General features: G+C 35.9%; 1 protein-coding gene across 8 annotated transcripts in view; it reads left to right on the top strand.

Annotated features, from left to right (window-relative positions):
• The window catches only part of ARFIP1 (ADP ribosylation factor interacting protein 1), a 127,556-nt gene that overhangs the window by 79,272 nt on the left and 32,739 nt on the right, over positions 1-15,545 (top strand). For all 8 annotated transcript variants that reach the window (XM_061192524.1, XM_061192526.1, XM_061192521.1 and 5 more), the window contains 2 exons: positions 6,847-7,068; positions 14,303-14,460. In XM_061192524.1, coding sequence (XP_061048507.1) covers positions 6,847-7,068; positions 14,303-14,460 — 380 coding nt within the window. The remainder of the gene's footprint in view (positions 1-6,846; positions 7,069-14,302; positions 14,461-15,545) is intronic.

The following is a 15,545-nucleotide window of genomic DNA, read 5'->3' as shown; positions in this document are numbered from 1 at the left end:
TTTGTTCTTTGTAGATTTTCTGATGATGGCCATTCTGACTGGTGTGAGGTGATACCTCATTGTAGTTTTGATTTGCATTTCTCTAATAATTAGTGATAGTGAGCAGCTTTTCATGTGCTTCTTGGCCATCTGTATGTCTTCTTTGGAGAAATGTCTATTTAGGTCTTCTGCCCATTTTTGGATTGGGTTGTTTGGTTTTTAAATATTGAGCTGCATGAGCTGTTTATATATTTTGGAGATTAATCCTTTGTCCGTTGATTTATTTGCAAATATTTTCTCCCATTCTGAGAGTTGTCTTTTCGTCTTGTTTATGGTTTCCTTTGCTGTGCAAAAGCTTTGAAGTTTCATTATGTCCCATGTGTTTATTTTTGTTTTTATTTTCATTACTTTAGGAGGTGGATCAAAAAAGAGCTTGCTGTGAATTATGTCAAAGAATGTTCTTCCCTTGTTTTCCTCTAAGAGTTTTATAGTGTCTGGTCTTACATTTAGGTCTCGAATCCATTTTGAGTTTATTTTTGTGTATGGTGTTAGGGAGTGTTCTAATTTCATTCTTTTACATGTAGCTGTCCAGTTTTCCCAGCACCACTTATTGAAGAGACTGTCTTTTCTCCAATGTATATCTCTGCCTGCTTTGTCATAGACTCGTTGACCATAGGTGCGTGGGTTTATCTCTGGGCTTTCTATCTTATTCCATTGATCTATGTTTCTGTTTTTGTGACAGTACCATATTGTCTTGATTACTGTAGCTTTGTAGTATAGTCTGAAGTCAGGGAGTCTGATTCCTCCAGCTCCGTTTTTTTCCCTCAAGACTGCTTTGGCTATTCGGGGTCTTTTGTGTCTCCATACAAATTTTAAGATGATTTGTTCTAGTTCTGTAAAAAATGCCATTGGTAATTTGATAGGGATTGCATTGAATCTGTAGATTGCTTTGTGTAGTATAGTCATTTTCACAATATTGATTCTTCCAATCCAAGAACGTGGTATATCTCACCATCTGTTGGTATCATCCTTAATTTCTTTCATCAGCGTCTTATAGTTTTCTGTGTAAAGGTCTTTTGTCTCCCTAGGTAGGTTTATTCCTAGGTATTTTATTCTTTTTGTTGCAATGGTAAATGGGAGTGTTTCCATCATTCTCTTTCAGATTTTTCATCATTAATGTATAGGAATGCAAGAGACTTCTGTGCATTCATTTTGTATCCTGCAACTTTACCAAATTCAGTGATTAGCTTTAGTAGTTTTCTGGTGGCATTTTTAGGATTCTCTATGTATAGTATTATGTCATCTGCAAACAGTGACAGTTTTACTTCTTCTTTCCGGATTTGGATTCCTTTTATTTCTTTCTCTTCTCTGATTGCCGTGGCTAGGGCTTCCAAAACTATGTTGAATAATAGTGGTGAGAGTGGACATCCTTGTCTTGTTCCTGATCTTAGAGGAAATGCTTTCAGTTTTTCACCATTGAGAATGATGTTTGCTGTGGGTTTGTCATATGTGGCCTGTATTATGTTGAGGTAGGTTCCCTCTATGCCCACATTCTGGAGAGTTTTTATCATAAATGGGTGTTGAATTTTGTGAAAAGCTTTTTCTGCATCTATTGAGATGATCATATGGTTTTTATTCTTCAGTTGGTTAATATGGTGTATCACATTGATTGATTTGCGTATATTGAAGAATCCTTGCATCTCTGATTTAAATCCCACTTGATCGTGGTGTATGATCCTTTTAATGTGTTGTTGGATTCTGTTTGCTAGTATTTTGTTGAGGATTTTTGCATCTATATTCATCAGTGATATTGGTCTGTAATTTTCTTTTTTTGTAGTATCTTTGTCTGGTTTTGGTATCAGGGTGATGGTGGCCTCATAGAATGAGTTTGGGAGTGTTCCTTCCTCTGCAATTTTTTGGAAGAGTTTGAGAAGGATTGGTGTTAGCTCTTCTCTAAATGTTTGATAGAATTCACCTGTGAAGCCATCTGGTCCTGGACTTTTGTTTGTTGGAAGATTTTTAATCACAGTTTCAATTTCATTACTTGTGATTGGTCTGTTCATATTTTCTGTTTCTTCCTCGTTCAGTCTTGGAAGGTTATACCTTTCTAAGAATTTGCCCATTTCTTCCAGGTTGTCCATTTTATTGGCAAAGAGTTGCTTGTAGTAGTCTCTTAGGATGCTTTGTATTTCTGCAGTGTCTGTTGTAACTTCTCCTTTTTCATTTCTAATTTTATTGATTTGAGTCCTCTCCCTCTTTTTCTTGATGAGTCTGGCTAATGGTTTATCAATTTTGTTTACCTTCTCAAAGAACCAGCTTTTAGTTTTATTCATCTTTGCTATTGTTTTCTTTGTTTCTATTTCATTTATTTCTGCTCTGCTCTTTATGATTTCTTTCCTTCTGCTAATTTTGGGTTTTGTTTGTTCTTTTTTCTCTAGTTCCTTTAGTTGTAAGTTTAGATTGCTTACTTGAGATTTTTCTTGTTTCTTGAGGTAGGCTTGTATAGCTATAAACTTCCCTGTTAGAACTGCTTTTGCTGCATCCCATAGGTTTTGAATCATCGTGTTTTCATTGTCATTTGTCTCTAGGTATTTTTTGATTTCCTCTTTGATTTCTTCAGTGATCTCTTGGTTATTTAGTAACGTATTGTTTAGCCTCCATGTGTTTGTGTTTTTTACAATTTTTTCCCTGTAATTCATTTCTAATCTCATAGCGTTGTGGTCAGAAAAGATGCTTGATATGACTTCAGTTTTCTTAAATTTACTGAGGCTTGATTTGTGACCCAAGATGTAATCTATCCTGGAGAATGTTCTGTGTGCACTTGAGAGGAAAGTGTAATCTGCTGTTTTTGGATGGAATGTCCTATAAACATCATTTAAATCTATCTGGTCTATTGTGTCATTTAAAGCTTTTGTTTCCTTATTTATTTTCATTTTGGATGATCTGTCCATTGGTGTAGGTGAGGTGTTAAAGTCCCCCACTATTATTATGTTACTGTCGATTTCCTCTTTTATAGCTGTTAGCAGCTGCCTTATGTATTGAGGTGCTCCTTTGTTGGGTGCATATATATTTATAATTGTTATATCTTCTTCTTGGATTGATCCCTTGATCATTATGTAGTGTCCTTCCTTGTCTTTTGTAACATTCTTTATTTTAAAGTCTATTTTATCTGATATGAGTATAGCTACTCCAGCTTTCTTTTGATTTCCATTTGCATGGAATATCTTTTTCCATCCCCTCACTTTCAGTCCGTATGTGTCCCTAGGGCTGAAGTGGGTCTCTTATAGACAGCCTATATATGGGTCTTGTTTTTGTATCCATTCAGCAAGCCTGTGTCTTTTGGTTGGAGCATTTAATCCATTAACATTTAAGGTAATTATCGATATGTATGTTCCTATGACCATTTTCTTAATTGTTTGGGGTTTGTTTTTGTAGGTCCTTTTCTTCTCTTGTGTTTCCCACTTAGAGAAGTTCCTTTAGCATTTGTTGTAGAGCTGGTTTGGTGGTGCTGAATTCTTTTAGCTTTTGCTTGTCTGTAAAGCTTTTGATTTCTCCATCGAATCTGAATGAGATCCTTGCCGGGTAGAGCGATCTTGGTTGTAGGTTCTTCCCTTTCATCACTTTAAGTATATTATGCCACTCCCTTCTGGCTTGCAGAGTTTCTGCTGAGAAATCAGCTGTTAACCTTATGGGAGTTCCCTTGTATGTTATTTGTTGTTTTTCCCTTGCTGCTTTCAGTAATTTTTCTTTGTCTTTAATTTTTGCCAATTTGATTACTATGTGTCTTGGCGTGTTTCTCCTTGGATTTATCCTGTATGGGACTCACTGTGCTTCCTGGACTTGGGTGGCTATTTTCTTTCCCATGTTAGGGAAGTTTTCAACTATAATCTCTTCAAATATTTTCTCTGGTCCTTTCTCTCTCTCTTCTCCTTCTGGGACCCCTATAATGCGAATGTTGTTGCGTTTAATGTTGTCCCAGAGGTCTCTTAGGCTGTCTTCATTTCTTTCCATTCTTTTTTCTTTATTCTGTTCTGCAGAAGTGAATTCCACTGTTCTGTCTTCCAGGTCACTTATCCGTTCTTCTGCCTCAATTTTTCTGCTATTGATTCCTTCTAGTGTAGTTTTCATTTCAGTTATTGTATTGGTCATCTCTCTTTGTTTGTTCTTTAATTCTTCTAGGTCTTTGTTAAACATTTCTTGCATCTTCTTGATCTTTGCCTCCATTCTTTTTCCGAGGTCCTGGATCATCTTCACTATCATTATTCTGAATTCTTTTTCTGGAAGGTTGCCTATCTCCACTTCATTTAGTTGTTTATCTTGTTCCTTCATCTGGTTCATAGCCCTCTGCCTTTTCATCTTTTCTATCTTTCTGTGAATGTGGTTTTTGTTCCACAGGCTGCAGGATTGTAGTTCTTCTTGCTTCTGCTGTCTGCCCTCTGGTGGATGAGGCTATCTAAGAGGCTTGATGGGAGGGACTGTGGTGGGTAGAGCTGACTGTTTCTCTGGTTGGCAGAGCTCAGTAAAACTTTAATCCACTTGACTGTTGATTGGTGGGCTGGGTTCCCTCCCTGTTGGTTGTTTGGCCTGAGGCAACCCAACACTGGAGCCTACCTGGGCTCTTTGGTGGGGCTAATGACAGACTCTGGGAGGGCTCACGCCAAGGAGTACTTCCCAGAACTTCTGCTGCCAGTGTCCTTGTCCCCTCGGTGAAACAAAGCCACCCCCCACCTCTGCAGGATACCCTCCAACACTAGCAGGTACGTCTGGTTCAGTCTCCCCTGGGGTCACTGCTCCTTCCCCTGGGTCCCGATGTGCACACTACTTTGTGTGTGCCCTTCAAGAGTGGAGTCTCTGTTTCCCCCAGTCCTGTCGAAGTCCTGCAGTCAATTCCCACTAGGCTTCAAAGTCTGATTCTCTAGGAATTCCTCCTCCCGTTGCCGGACCCCCAGGTTGGGAAACCTGACGTGGGGCTCAGAACCTTCACTCCAGTGGGTGGACTTCTGTGGTATAAGTGTTCGCCAGTCTGTGAGTCACCCACCCACCAGTTATGGGATTTGATTTTACTGTGATTGCGCCCCTCCTGCCATCTCACTGTGGCTTCTCCTTTGTCTTTGGATGTGGGGTATCTCTTTTGGTGAGTTCCAGTGTCTTCCTGTCGATGGTTTTCCAGCAGCTAGTTGTGATTCTGGTGTTCTCGCAAGAGGGAGTGAGAGCACGTCCTTCTACTCCGCCATCTTGGTTCCTCCTCTCTCTGCTTTTTAAAAAAAGAACTCCTTTATAAAAAATGTTTATTCATAAAAATCCTTAGTTGATGTTAAGAGAGAATGTGTCAGAGAGTTCATTTCAATTTTAGAATAGAAAAATATGAGTAGCTAAATATAAATTTATGTGTATTGACAAGGAAAAGTCTGAAGATATTCGTTCTTAGAAAAGAAATGCTCAGGATATTATGTATAGCATAGCATAGGCTCATGTTTACTTTAAGAATATTATATATGTGATTATATAGGTTTAAAAGAGAGTCTAGACTACCCATCAAACTATTAATAGTTTTCAACTATTTAGTCAAATTAAAGGACGGAAGAGGAATTTCATTTTTTTTTTTAATTAATTAATTTATTTATTTATGGCTGTGTTGGGTCTTCGTTTCTGTGTGAGGGCTTTCTCCAGTTGTGGCAAGCTGGGGCCACTCTTCATCGCGGTGCGCAGGCCTCTCACTATCGCGGCCTCTCTTGTTGCGGAGCACAGGCTCCAGACGCGCAGGCTCAGTAATTGTGGCTCACAGGCCCAGCTGCTCCGTGACATGTGGGATCTTCCCAGACCAGGGCTCGAACCTGTGTCCCCTGCATTGGCAGGCAGATTCTCAACCACTGCGCCACCAGGGAAGCCCAGGAATTTCATTTTTATTTCATTCATTATTTTAACTTCTACAATAAATATTAATTCTGTGACCAAACCTTTGAAAGACATGATAAAAGAACAAATTTGCAAATTTTAAAAATTGCAAAACTTATTTACTACTTTTTAGAATATTTTTGTTAGATTTAAATGATAAGGATTATATTAATGCCCTACATTGTTACTCTAAAAATGTATTGTTGAGTAGTGAATTTGCTTGTAATTTTTTATTTCTATCAAAAATTACTAGAAAACTTATTTTCATGTGCTCTAAAGTTTAGGTACTTTAAAAAATTGTAAATTCCTGTATCATTATTTCTGGGACAGAGATAGAATAACATAGAGTAGAATAACATAATTTAATTTTATCTGGGCAAAAGTAGAACAATTCAGGAATCTGTAATCTCTACCTCTTTCTCTTTCTCTGTCCCTCCCCCTTCCCTCCCTCTCCACCTCCTCTTTCTTCTTTCTCCTTCCTTTGTTCCCCTCATTCTTCCTACTCACACACATATACACAGCTATTTAAGGGGAAAATAGAAGGAAAAAAAGCATTTGAAACCAATAGGAGAGTAGAATTTTGGTATTCTTATTATCCCTATATTAATAGTCCAGTATTGTTCTTAAATCAGTGCCAAGTATCTAGGTTGTTTTCAGTAATCTACTGAAGTGCACAAAGCTTGAAATATGATTATGTGAGAGCTCATCTGGCAGTATATAAATTAGCTAGATAAGTCTTAAAACTTCCTATAATAAGTAATAGTTAATAAACATGTCTGATAAATTTACTTTCTGAGTCCTGATGAACCTCTAAGGGGGCTGACAATTTTCAGTTTGTTAGGCTAGCTTGTTTGAAGCCAAAAATGGTGTATGCCATATGCTCCAGCATTTGCACTTTGGATTGCTGTATTACTGTTTTTTTCTTTTGTTCTTTTTTTTCTTCCTAAACAAAGTATATCTTTCCACTTTTAGTGCACTCGACAAATTATCTCTGAGAAGCTGGGCCGTGGATCAAGAACTGTGGACCTTGAACTTGAAGCTCAGATTGATATATTAAGAGATAACAAGAAAAAATATGAAAATATTCTAAAACTGGCTCAGACATTGTCAACCCAGCTTTTCCAGATGGTGCATACCCAAAGGCAACTCGGAGATGCATTTGCTGACCTGAGTTTGAAGTCACTAGAACTCCATGTAAGATTATTTGAAATAAATATTGGGGGGTGAGGGGGATGAAAATGGCAATAGGAGTATACTAAGAGGTAAGTTGTTACATTTCTGATTTGCTGAATTCTTAATAAAATTGTAATCTTGTGGTGTTCTTTAAGATATTTCATATAATTTTCAAGAAGGCCCAACTGACTTTTATCAACATAGTGGTCCAGTTGTACCCTAAAGAAGATGTCATCTGGAGGTTTCAGGGGAAGGGAACTTGGTAGAGGAAAGGAAAAAGAGTACTCAGCCTGCTTGAGCCTAGAAAGAATCATAGCTATGTATATAGCTGGGCGTGAGTAAAAAGTAAATTCAAGCACCTATTGAAAATCTCCTACGTAGTCTCTGAATGTCCTGAGCAAAGAGTAGCTTGCTTGACTGGATTTGTGATACACTTTTACTGAAATCATTAGTGTAAAATTATGAATTTTAGAATGAAATTATTTTTCTGTATATATCTATATAAGTATTCAGCAAAGCATTATTAACAATTTCTTATGATATCTTAAGTGACTCCTTTTATGTCTTTTTTTTTTTAACTCATGTGAAGCCAAAAGGTACAGAAATTCCTTGCCTACAGACTTCTAACTTGCACAGTTAGATAATTTAGAGCATTAAATCATTTGATAATATCTAGAATCTTGGACAAAGAAAGTTTGGCTACAGATGACAATATTGAGAAAAACATTGAGATTCAATTCTAACTGAGTCATTAGACAGTCAAAAAGAAGAATGAAACTAATATTTAGGAAGCTGAGTTATCATAACAGCTGCAATTATTGAGTATCCACAATTTCAATATAATGGGCTAGGTGCTTTATAACCATTATATCATGTAATTTATCTAACACTGCAAGAAATGTTATCCCCTATTTATAGATGAGGAAGTTGAGGCCAAGAGAGGTTACGTAGTTTTTATAAACTCACAAAACAAATAAAAGATAGAATTGGAATTTATATCCAGGCCTTTTTGTTTCTCCATGATCTCTTTTTTTTTAAATAAGAATTAATAGCATTTTTAAAAAAATATTTATTTTTTGGCTGCATCGGGTCTTAGTTGCAGCACACAGCGCACAGGCTCTTTGTTGAGGTGCGCAGGCTCCAGAGCAAGTGGGCTCGGTAGTTGTGGCGCATGGGCTCTCTAGTTGTGGCGTGCAGGCTCAGTTGCCCCATGGCATGTGGGATCTTAGTTCCCCGACCAGGGATTGAACCAGCGTCCTCTGCATTGCAAGACAGATTCTTAACCACTGGATCACAAGGGAAGTCCCTTTCCATGATCTCTTGCTGTCTCTTTAAGTGGACTCTTTAGATGGTCTGTTACCCAGAGAAAAATCCCCACAGTATGGAGAGAGGTAGCCAGAGTATAGGGTCTGGGGAAGTGTTGCAGTAACGTTATCACTGATGCTATATTCAGTAGAACCTATTAATTATAATAGTTAACAGAGATTGGGGACTTACTATACACCAGATACAGTGGTTTGTATGTGTATTAGCTCATCTAATGCTCAGTCTTAGCTAGTAGTACTTTTATTATCTTTCTTTTACAGATGTGAAGTCCTTTTTTTTTAAACAGAACTGAGAGGGTAATTCTCAGTATTCAAGTCCATTGGACCCAGTTTGAATTTTTGAGTTTTTTATTTGAGCATTTCTAACTCTGTGTAAGGATTGGTATTTCATGACTTTATTCTTTCTTAGAGGTCTTCCAATGAGAAAATTTACTTATGTTTTTAATAGAATAAAACTTGTTATCTTGCAACTACCATATGGGTCCATTGGAAATCAAAGACACGATATGGGATCTTAATGATCCTATTTTCCTATATCTTAAAACATTTTGCTGTTTCACCACCTTAGGAGCTATTTCATTATTACTCATCAGTTTTTTCCTACCATGTTAAAAATGACTAAGACAATAAGAAAACTAAAGAATGACAGCATTGCCTAGAAGAATGATACAATAGTGAGATAAATACTTCTTGTTTGTTTGCATTGCCAAAAAGAAATCTGGAGAAACTATTTATGTAGTTGTTGTTTTTTTTTAATGTTCATGCAACACAATGAAGAATTTTGGAATTTTTCATTTTTGCACATAATGGAAAGAGACTACAATACCAGATGAATACATTTCACAATTATTACACAAATCAGAAGATGACTGCAAAGAGATAGCAGTATTGACTCTTAACAATGATGGCAAAATTGATAATATCAGTGAAATTGCGGGCTATAAGTATTCCAATGATGATATCCTACGTGAATTTTCTTAAAGAGTCATTGAATAATTATTTTTAAGGACAAAAGGAAATATGGTATTGTATTAGTCAAGATTCTCCAGAGAAACAGAATCAACAGGATATATAGCTATATAGAGATTTATTTTAAGAAATTGGTTCACATGATTGGCAAGGCTGGTACATCCAAAATCTGCAGGGTAGGCTGGCAGGCTGGAGACCCAGGAAAGAGTAGCAGTGCAAGTCCAAAGGCTGTCTGCTAGCAGAATTCTTTCTTGTCCAGGGCAGGTCAGTCGTTGTTCTATTAAGGTCTTCAACTGATTGCATGACACCCCCTCACGTTATGGAGGGCAGTCTGCTTTACTGACAGTACACCAATTAAAATATAAGTCTCATTCAGAAACACCCTCACAGAAACATCAGAATTACGTTTGACCAAATGTTTGGACACCATGACCCAACCAAGTTGACGCACAAACTATCCCAGGTATTTTCATTTAGTTAGTTGTTCAACAGGAACAACTCCAACATGCAACATTTTTTTAAAGAATCTGGACCATCCTATTTTGCTAAGAAGACATGATGTTACTTCTTTTATGATGTTTATGCACCAAAATGTACTTGATATATTTGTTAGTGAACAAATGCTGAAAGTAAGTGTGTATACAAAAGTGATTTGAAGGAAATATATAATATAGAAATTTTTAAAAATTCATTGAATTGAACATTCTAATTGGTATTTATAAATGTAAAAGTAATGGTAAACTAGAACCTACTGGAGATGAATTTGAAATCTGGAATCAGCATTTACAAGGAGGATGTTTTTGTATCATTCAAGGTTTTCCAGAGACAGAGAATCAATAGGAGATACACACACACACACACACACACACACACACACCCAAAAGATTTATTTTAAGGAATTGGCTGACACTATTATAGGGATTGGCAAGTCTGCAATCCATAGGGTAGGCCAGAAGGCTGGAAACTTGGACAAGATTTCTGTGTTACAGTGTTAAGACGGAATTCCTTCTTCTCCAGGAAACCTCAAACTTTTGCTCTTAAGACCTTCAGCTGATTAGATGAGGCCCATCATGTTATGGAGGATAATCGCCTTAAAGTCAACTTTAAACCATGTCTTCAGTGTTTATCATTGTAAATGTTGATCACATCACAAAATCTGCACCTTCATAGCAACATCTAGACTGATTTTTGACCAAACAACTGGACACCATAGTCTTATCAAGTGGGCACATAAAATTAACCATCACAGTCCACCCTTTGTCAACTTAGCAGCACTTATATGCATCTCTTTAAACCACACTTAATCTCCAAATCAAGACAATAAAGTCTTACTTCCACCTAATGTGATATAACTATCCTGTGTACTATCAAAGACACAGTAACTCTTTCCCTAGAAGATGATGCAAAGTCCTTGGGTGAGGATCACTTTTTTCCTTGATCTCCTGAAACTTAAATACTATGGTGTTAAGTTAACAATAGCTATATATCATGATGTAAAGTTAATATATCTTATGTGATAAGGGAGGAAAGATAAGAGAGGGAAGAAAACAAAGGTACTTGCTTTACACACACACACACACACACACACACACACGCACATTCATAACAAAGTAAGGAAGAAATAAGAATTATAGTCCTCATTTCTACAGATGGTCACATGGTTGTAGCTTCTTCCATTACCCATTCCATACTGCATTTGCTCTCAGGTAGCACCTCAGTCTGTGATGGTTCTTTGCCTGGTGAGGTGACCCAAACCATCATTCCTGAAAGGTCCAGACCATTAGCAGTCCTTCCTGAAATGGGCTGTTGTAGTTTTCCATTGAAATTAATCACAGGACATGGTAGTAGTAAGGGATCGCCTGGGTACCAGGCTTACTCTTCCTTACCTCCATTGTGGAGGGGCAGTCCAAATTCTCCTTGGTAATCAGGATCAGTCACACCCACCAACACAGTAACTCCCTTCTTTGCCTGTTGGTTCTTTTTGAGGAAAAGTTTATAGAGTACAGTAGTGAAGAGCTGGGGTCCACTTCCTTCCACCGTATGCCATATTAACTGAGATTCCTGGAAAATACATAGTGCAGGGGCTGGCACATAGCAGCACTAAATAAATTATGATGGTTACGATAGCTGTTGTTGAGATTGTGACATTTGGAGGTTGAGGAAGAATTTATAGATTAGTCCAGTTTCTTCATTTTCTAGAGAAACAACCAATATCCAGCAGTAAAAAAAGTCAAATCTCCTGAAGGGGATAGGAAATGATCTTTTAATGAATGCCTGTCATCTGTCAGAAACTTTATACAGGTTGCCTTGTTACACTTCCTGTCAAGCTTGTAAGCGAATTATCTTCATTTTATTAGTAAGGAAATGGAGGCCCAAAGAATTTGAGTTATTCATGAGAGACACAAATCCACTGAGTGGCAGAATCAAGATATGAATTCCCAAACTGTTTGAATTTCCAAACTAGACTTTTACCATTTTATCACATGCCTTCTTCCTCCTAGTTCTGTTGTACCATGGCACCTTATTAAATTGCATTTTCTCAAATTAGAGGGTAACATCTACATTGAGATTAGGAAAGTTTCCACAGCCCGAATTACTATCAATTATCAGTTAGCTCTTGTGATTCTAGTTTTTTACTGCTCTGTATTATTGTTTAAAATAACTCATTTGTTATTAATTAGGTAATAATTCCTATTACTAAAACTTGATGTTTTAGGTCCAATCATATGCTTCTGTTATTTAGTCCTAATGTATAAGTTGAATGGGAAATGGTGGTCATTTATATTTGGTAAATTTACATCTGATAAGTATTGTAAATAATGTAGGAGCTGCTGAAGAGAAAAAAAGTTCAAGTGTTTTGAAACTTCATTCTCTCTATATATGAAGCAAGTAAATTTTTAGATCAAGGAATTATGTTGGCCTTTCTTCTTCAGTGACAGATTAGAACTACAGCCCTGTTCTTGATATGTATACCCTTTGACTATTATAATAATGTGTAAAATACCCCTGTCCAACTGAGAATACTAAAATAACTTATCAACTAAATGAAGTTTGAGTCATGTTTTATTTTATTTTCATTGCCAAAAAAAGCATATTTAATTATGTATTTATAATGCATATACATATGTATATTTATTTATTTCTAGTATCCTAATTGTTTTGTAACATTTACTACTATGTCTCTTGTACCTTACTATAAAAAAGCTTTTTTATTTTAGCCAATTAAGTTTCCAAATTATGCAATAAAATCTGAAGTTTTATACACATTTTCATCACAGAATTATGGGCGAGATTTACATTCATGAAACAGAATAGTGTCCATTTACTCCTCCTGTCTGCTTTGAATTTAGGGCTGTTTTTCTCATCTGTAAATATAGGATTCCAAATTCTGCTGTATAACATATCAATCTGCTGTGATTTCATCTTACAATACTTTATTTTTTTTGTTTATTTGTTGTTAGTAAAAGCACAGCTTTCTAGGTTATATAGATCTCCCTGTGGCTAAATTAGGACTTCTGGCATTTTCAAAGTTAATAATGTGGAATTGTGGATGTTGAGAACTTTTAGCAATGAACAGTGTTACAGGGATATGATACAATGACATATACTTTGTTATACAGTGAATAGAAAAACTATGATATTTATATCCAACTCAATTTCATATTTTTCTTCATCTTATTTGGTGATTTTTTAATTTTGCCTTTTACCTCTTAATGAACACCAAAGAAAATAAGAACAGTTGTGTGAACTCTAAGTTTTTTTTTAATGTTTTCTCCTGTATTCTATTTCCAGTAACATTTATTTAGTCTTCAATATTGTAACTTAGCTTGTAAAAATGGTGCCAAAACTCTTCAGCTTTTCTGCCTTTTATTTTAGTTTTTACATACATTGATTGATAGTCCTTTTATGTAATCCTTATCTGCCAATATTTGCAAATCAAGGGCTCTACAATTTTTAAGACTGAGTTCCAAGTAAAGAGTTACATGGACCTCTCTTAGATGGAAAACGCTTTTAGCATAATAAAGCTAATTTTACTTTCTGTATTTATTAATTATTGAATATTCTATCACCTGGAAATTTAATTGTAGCTATAGCACTAACATTAAATTTGCATCTTCTAAAATTCTAGTTAATTTAATATTACATTATTTTTTTCAGCTGAAATTTAAAAATGTTTTTAACAAACTCACAATTCTCAAATTGAATGATATATCTTATAATAAGATATGATCAAAGTTTTTATTTGGTCAGATGTGTTCCTGATAATCTGTTAACTAATCAAACTTAGACTGGAAAGCTTTCTCTGCTCAAAATTTAGAGTTAGTCCTTGCCATTCATATGTTAAGGAGTCATGTGTAACGTTTGCTAAGCTAAGACTCAGTTTATTCAGAGAGAATGAACTAAAACTGGTGTCGAGTGATCCTTCCTCAGCTGTTTGTCCAGATAGAGCTGAGCTTGGGAGTCAACTGGTTGCTAAGTTTACAAAGAAATGTATATTGTTAATATTTATACTTTAAGGAGATTCAGTCAAAACACAAAAATTGCCATCTATTTTATGTCTGAAAGTTTTAGCCAATTGTTACCTAATTTGGTTGTGAAAGTTAAAGTTTCTCTGATTAATAATCTGCTATATTTTTCTTCTTAACAGCTGTGCTTACAGTATAATAGAAACAAAACGTAGAAATGAAAATTTTTCTAGTACAAAGTAGTTTCACTTTTTAAAATTATTTGATTTTAGCTATGCCTCAGAGCTGAACAATTTGGTTTATTCGACTTTTTCTGTAATCCTATAGCTAGTTGTGATTTAGATTCCTATTTATTTATTTAAACATTGAAAGAGAAAACTTCTAAAGCTAGATTTCTAAATCAGGTATTTTCCCAATAGTGATATGTTTGAGATTTTCTTTAGTCACATTTACTAATTTGTAACTGGATAAATTAAGATGACTCTTTTGTTTTAGGAAGAATTTGGCTATAATGCAGATACACAGAAACTGCTGGCTAAAAATGGAGAAACTCTTCTAGGAGCCATTAATTTTTTCATTGCCAGTGTGAACACTTTGGTGAATAAAACAATTGAGGATACATTAATGACTGTGAAACAGTATGAAAGTGCCAGGTAGGTATAGATTTTCATTATATTGTCTGTTTTACCAGGTGGTACATAATTCGGTTAAGGTTTTGGGTTGCAAATAAGAGAAACTGACTCTCGCCAATATGGGCAGAAAAAGAATTTGTTAGAAGATTATAGGGTAGCCCACAGAGCTAACAGAAAGGCAGGAGAACAGATTCTAGAAACAAGCAAGAACCAAAGCCAACTTAATGCCTCAGAAGAATCTAATTAGGGTACTTTATGCTGCTACAGCTCCCATAAATAAAAATTTCCAAAAGACTCCTGAGTACTTTGCTTCATTGCGTTGAGAGTATCCGGTTGAGCGTTGGCCATGTGCCCAAACCCTGCCTGCTAGGGAATAGGGAGGTGGAGGAGCTCCCAGCTCCAGCTTCCTTGGAAGAGGACAGGGCCTTGTGTTCTGCCAGGTAGATACCAGATGCCCTTTCTAATCTGGCCTAAGCCTGCCTCTTCAACCATACTACCACTGCTTCCCTATAAGCAGTTACACTGCTTCTGCAGCAGCCAGACTCATAGTTTCAATTTCTCTTGAATATACTAGCTCATTTCTGCCTGCATGATTTTGTTTATGTTGGTTATTCAGATTATAACCAGCCTTCAAACTCTTCCAAATTTTACCTTTTACGTAAATTATTTACCTTATATTTTCATAGTTGTTTATAATGCAGTGTTTTCATACATCTTTTTATACACACACACACACACACACACACACGATTTCTCTATCTCATAACCATCCTGTTAGGTAAACAAAATGCGTATTAATAGGTACTTAGAAATGTCTAAAAAGTAGCAGATCTACGATAGCATTTTTCAACTTTTGATTCCAGGCTAAATTTTTTTCCCCCACTCATTCCTGTCCCCTTTGAGTTTTTTTCCTCTGAACACTTGATTTCTTTATTTTCTGTTATACTTTTTATAGCATAGTTGAAGATAGTGCAAACTTTACCTTTTGGATATATAACTTTACTTTTGGCCTCTTGATGTAGTTTAATGATGTGAGAAATGCCTATGTAAACTCTAAACTCATCTAGTGTTTTTGCTATTGAGTGCTTATTCTTAAGTATATATGT

Source organism: Eubalaena glacialis, chromosome 5 (assembly GCF_028564815.1).
Source record: "Eubalaena glacialis isolate mEubGla1 chromosome 5, mEubGla1.1.hap2.+ XY, whole genome shotgun sequence".
Taxonomy (NCBI): domain Eukaryota; kingdom Metazoa; phylum Chordata; class Mammalia; order Artiodactyla; family Balaenidae; genus Eubalaena; species Eubalaena glacialis.
This window is presented reverse-complemented; position numbering and strand designations above follow the sequence as displayed.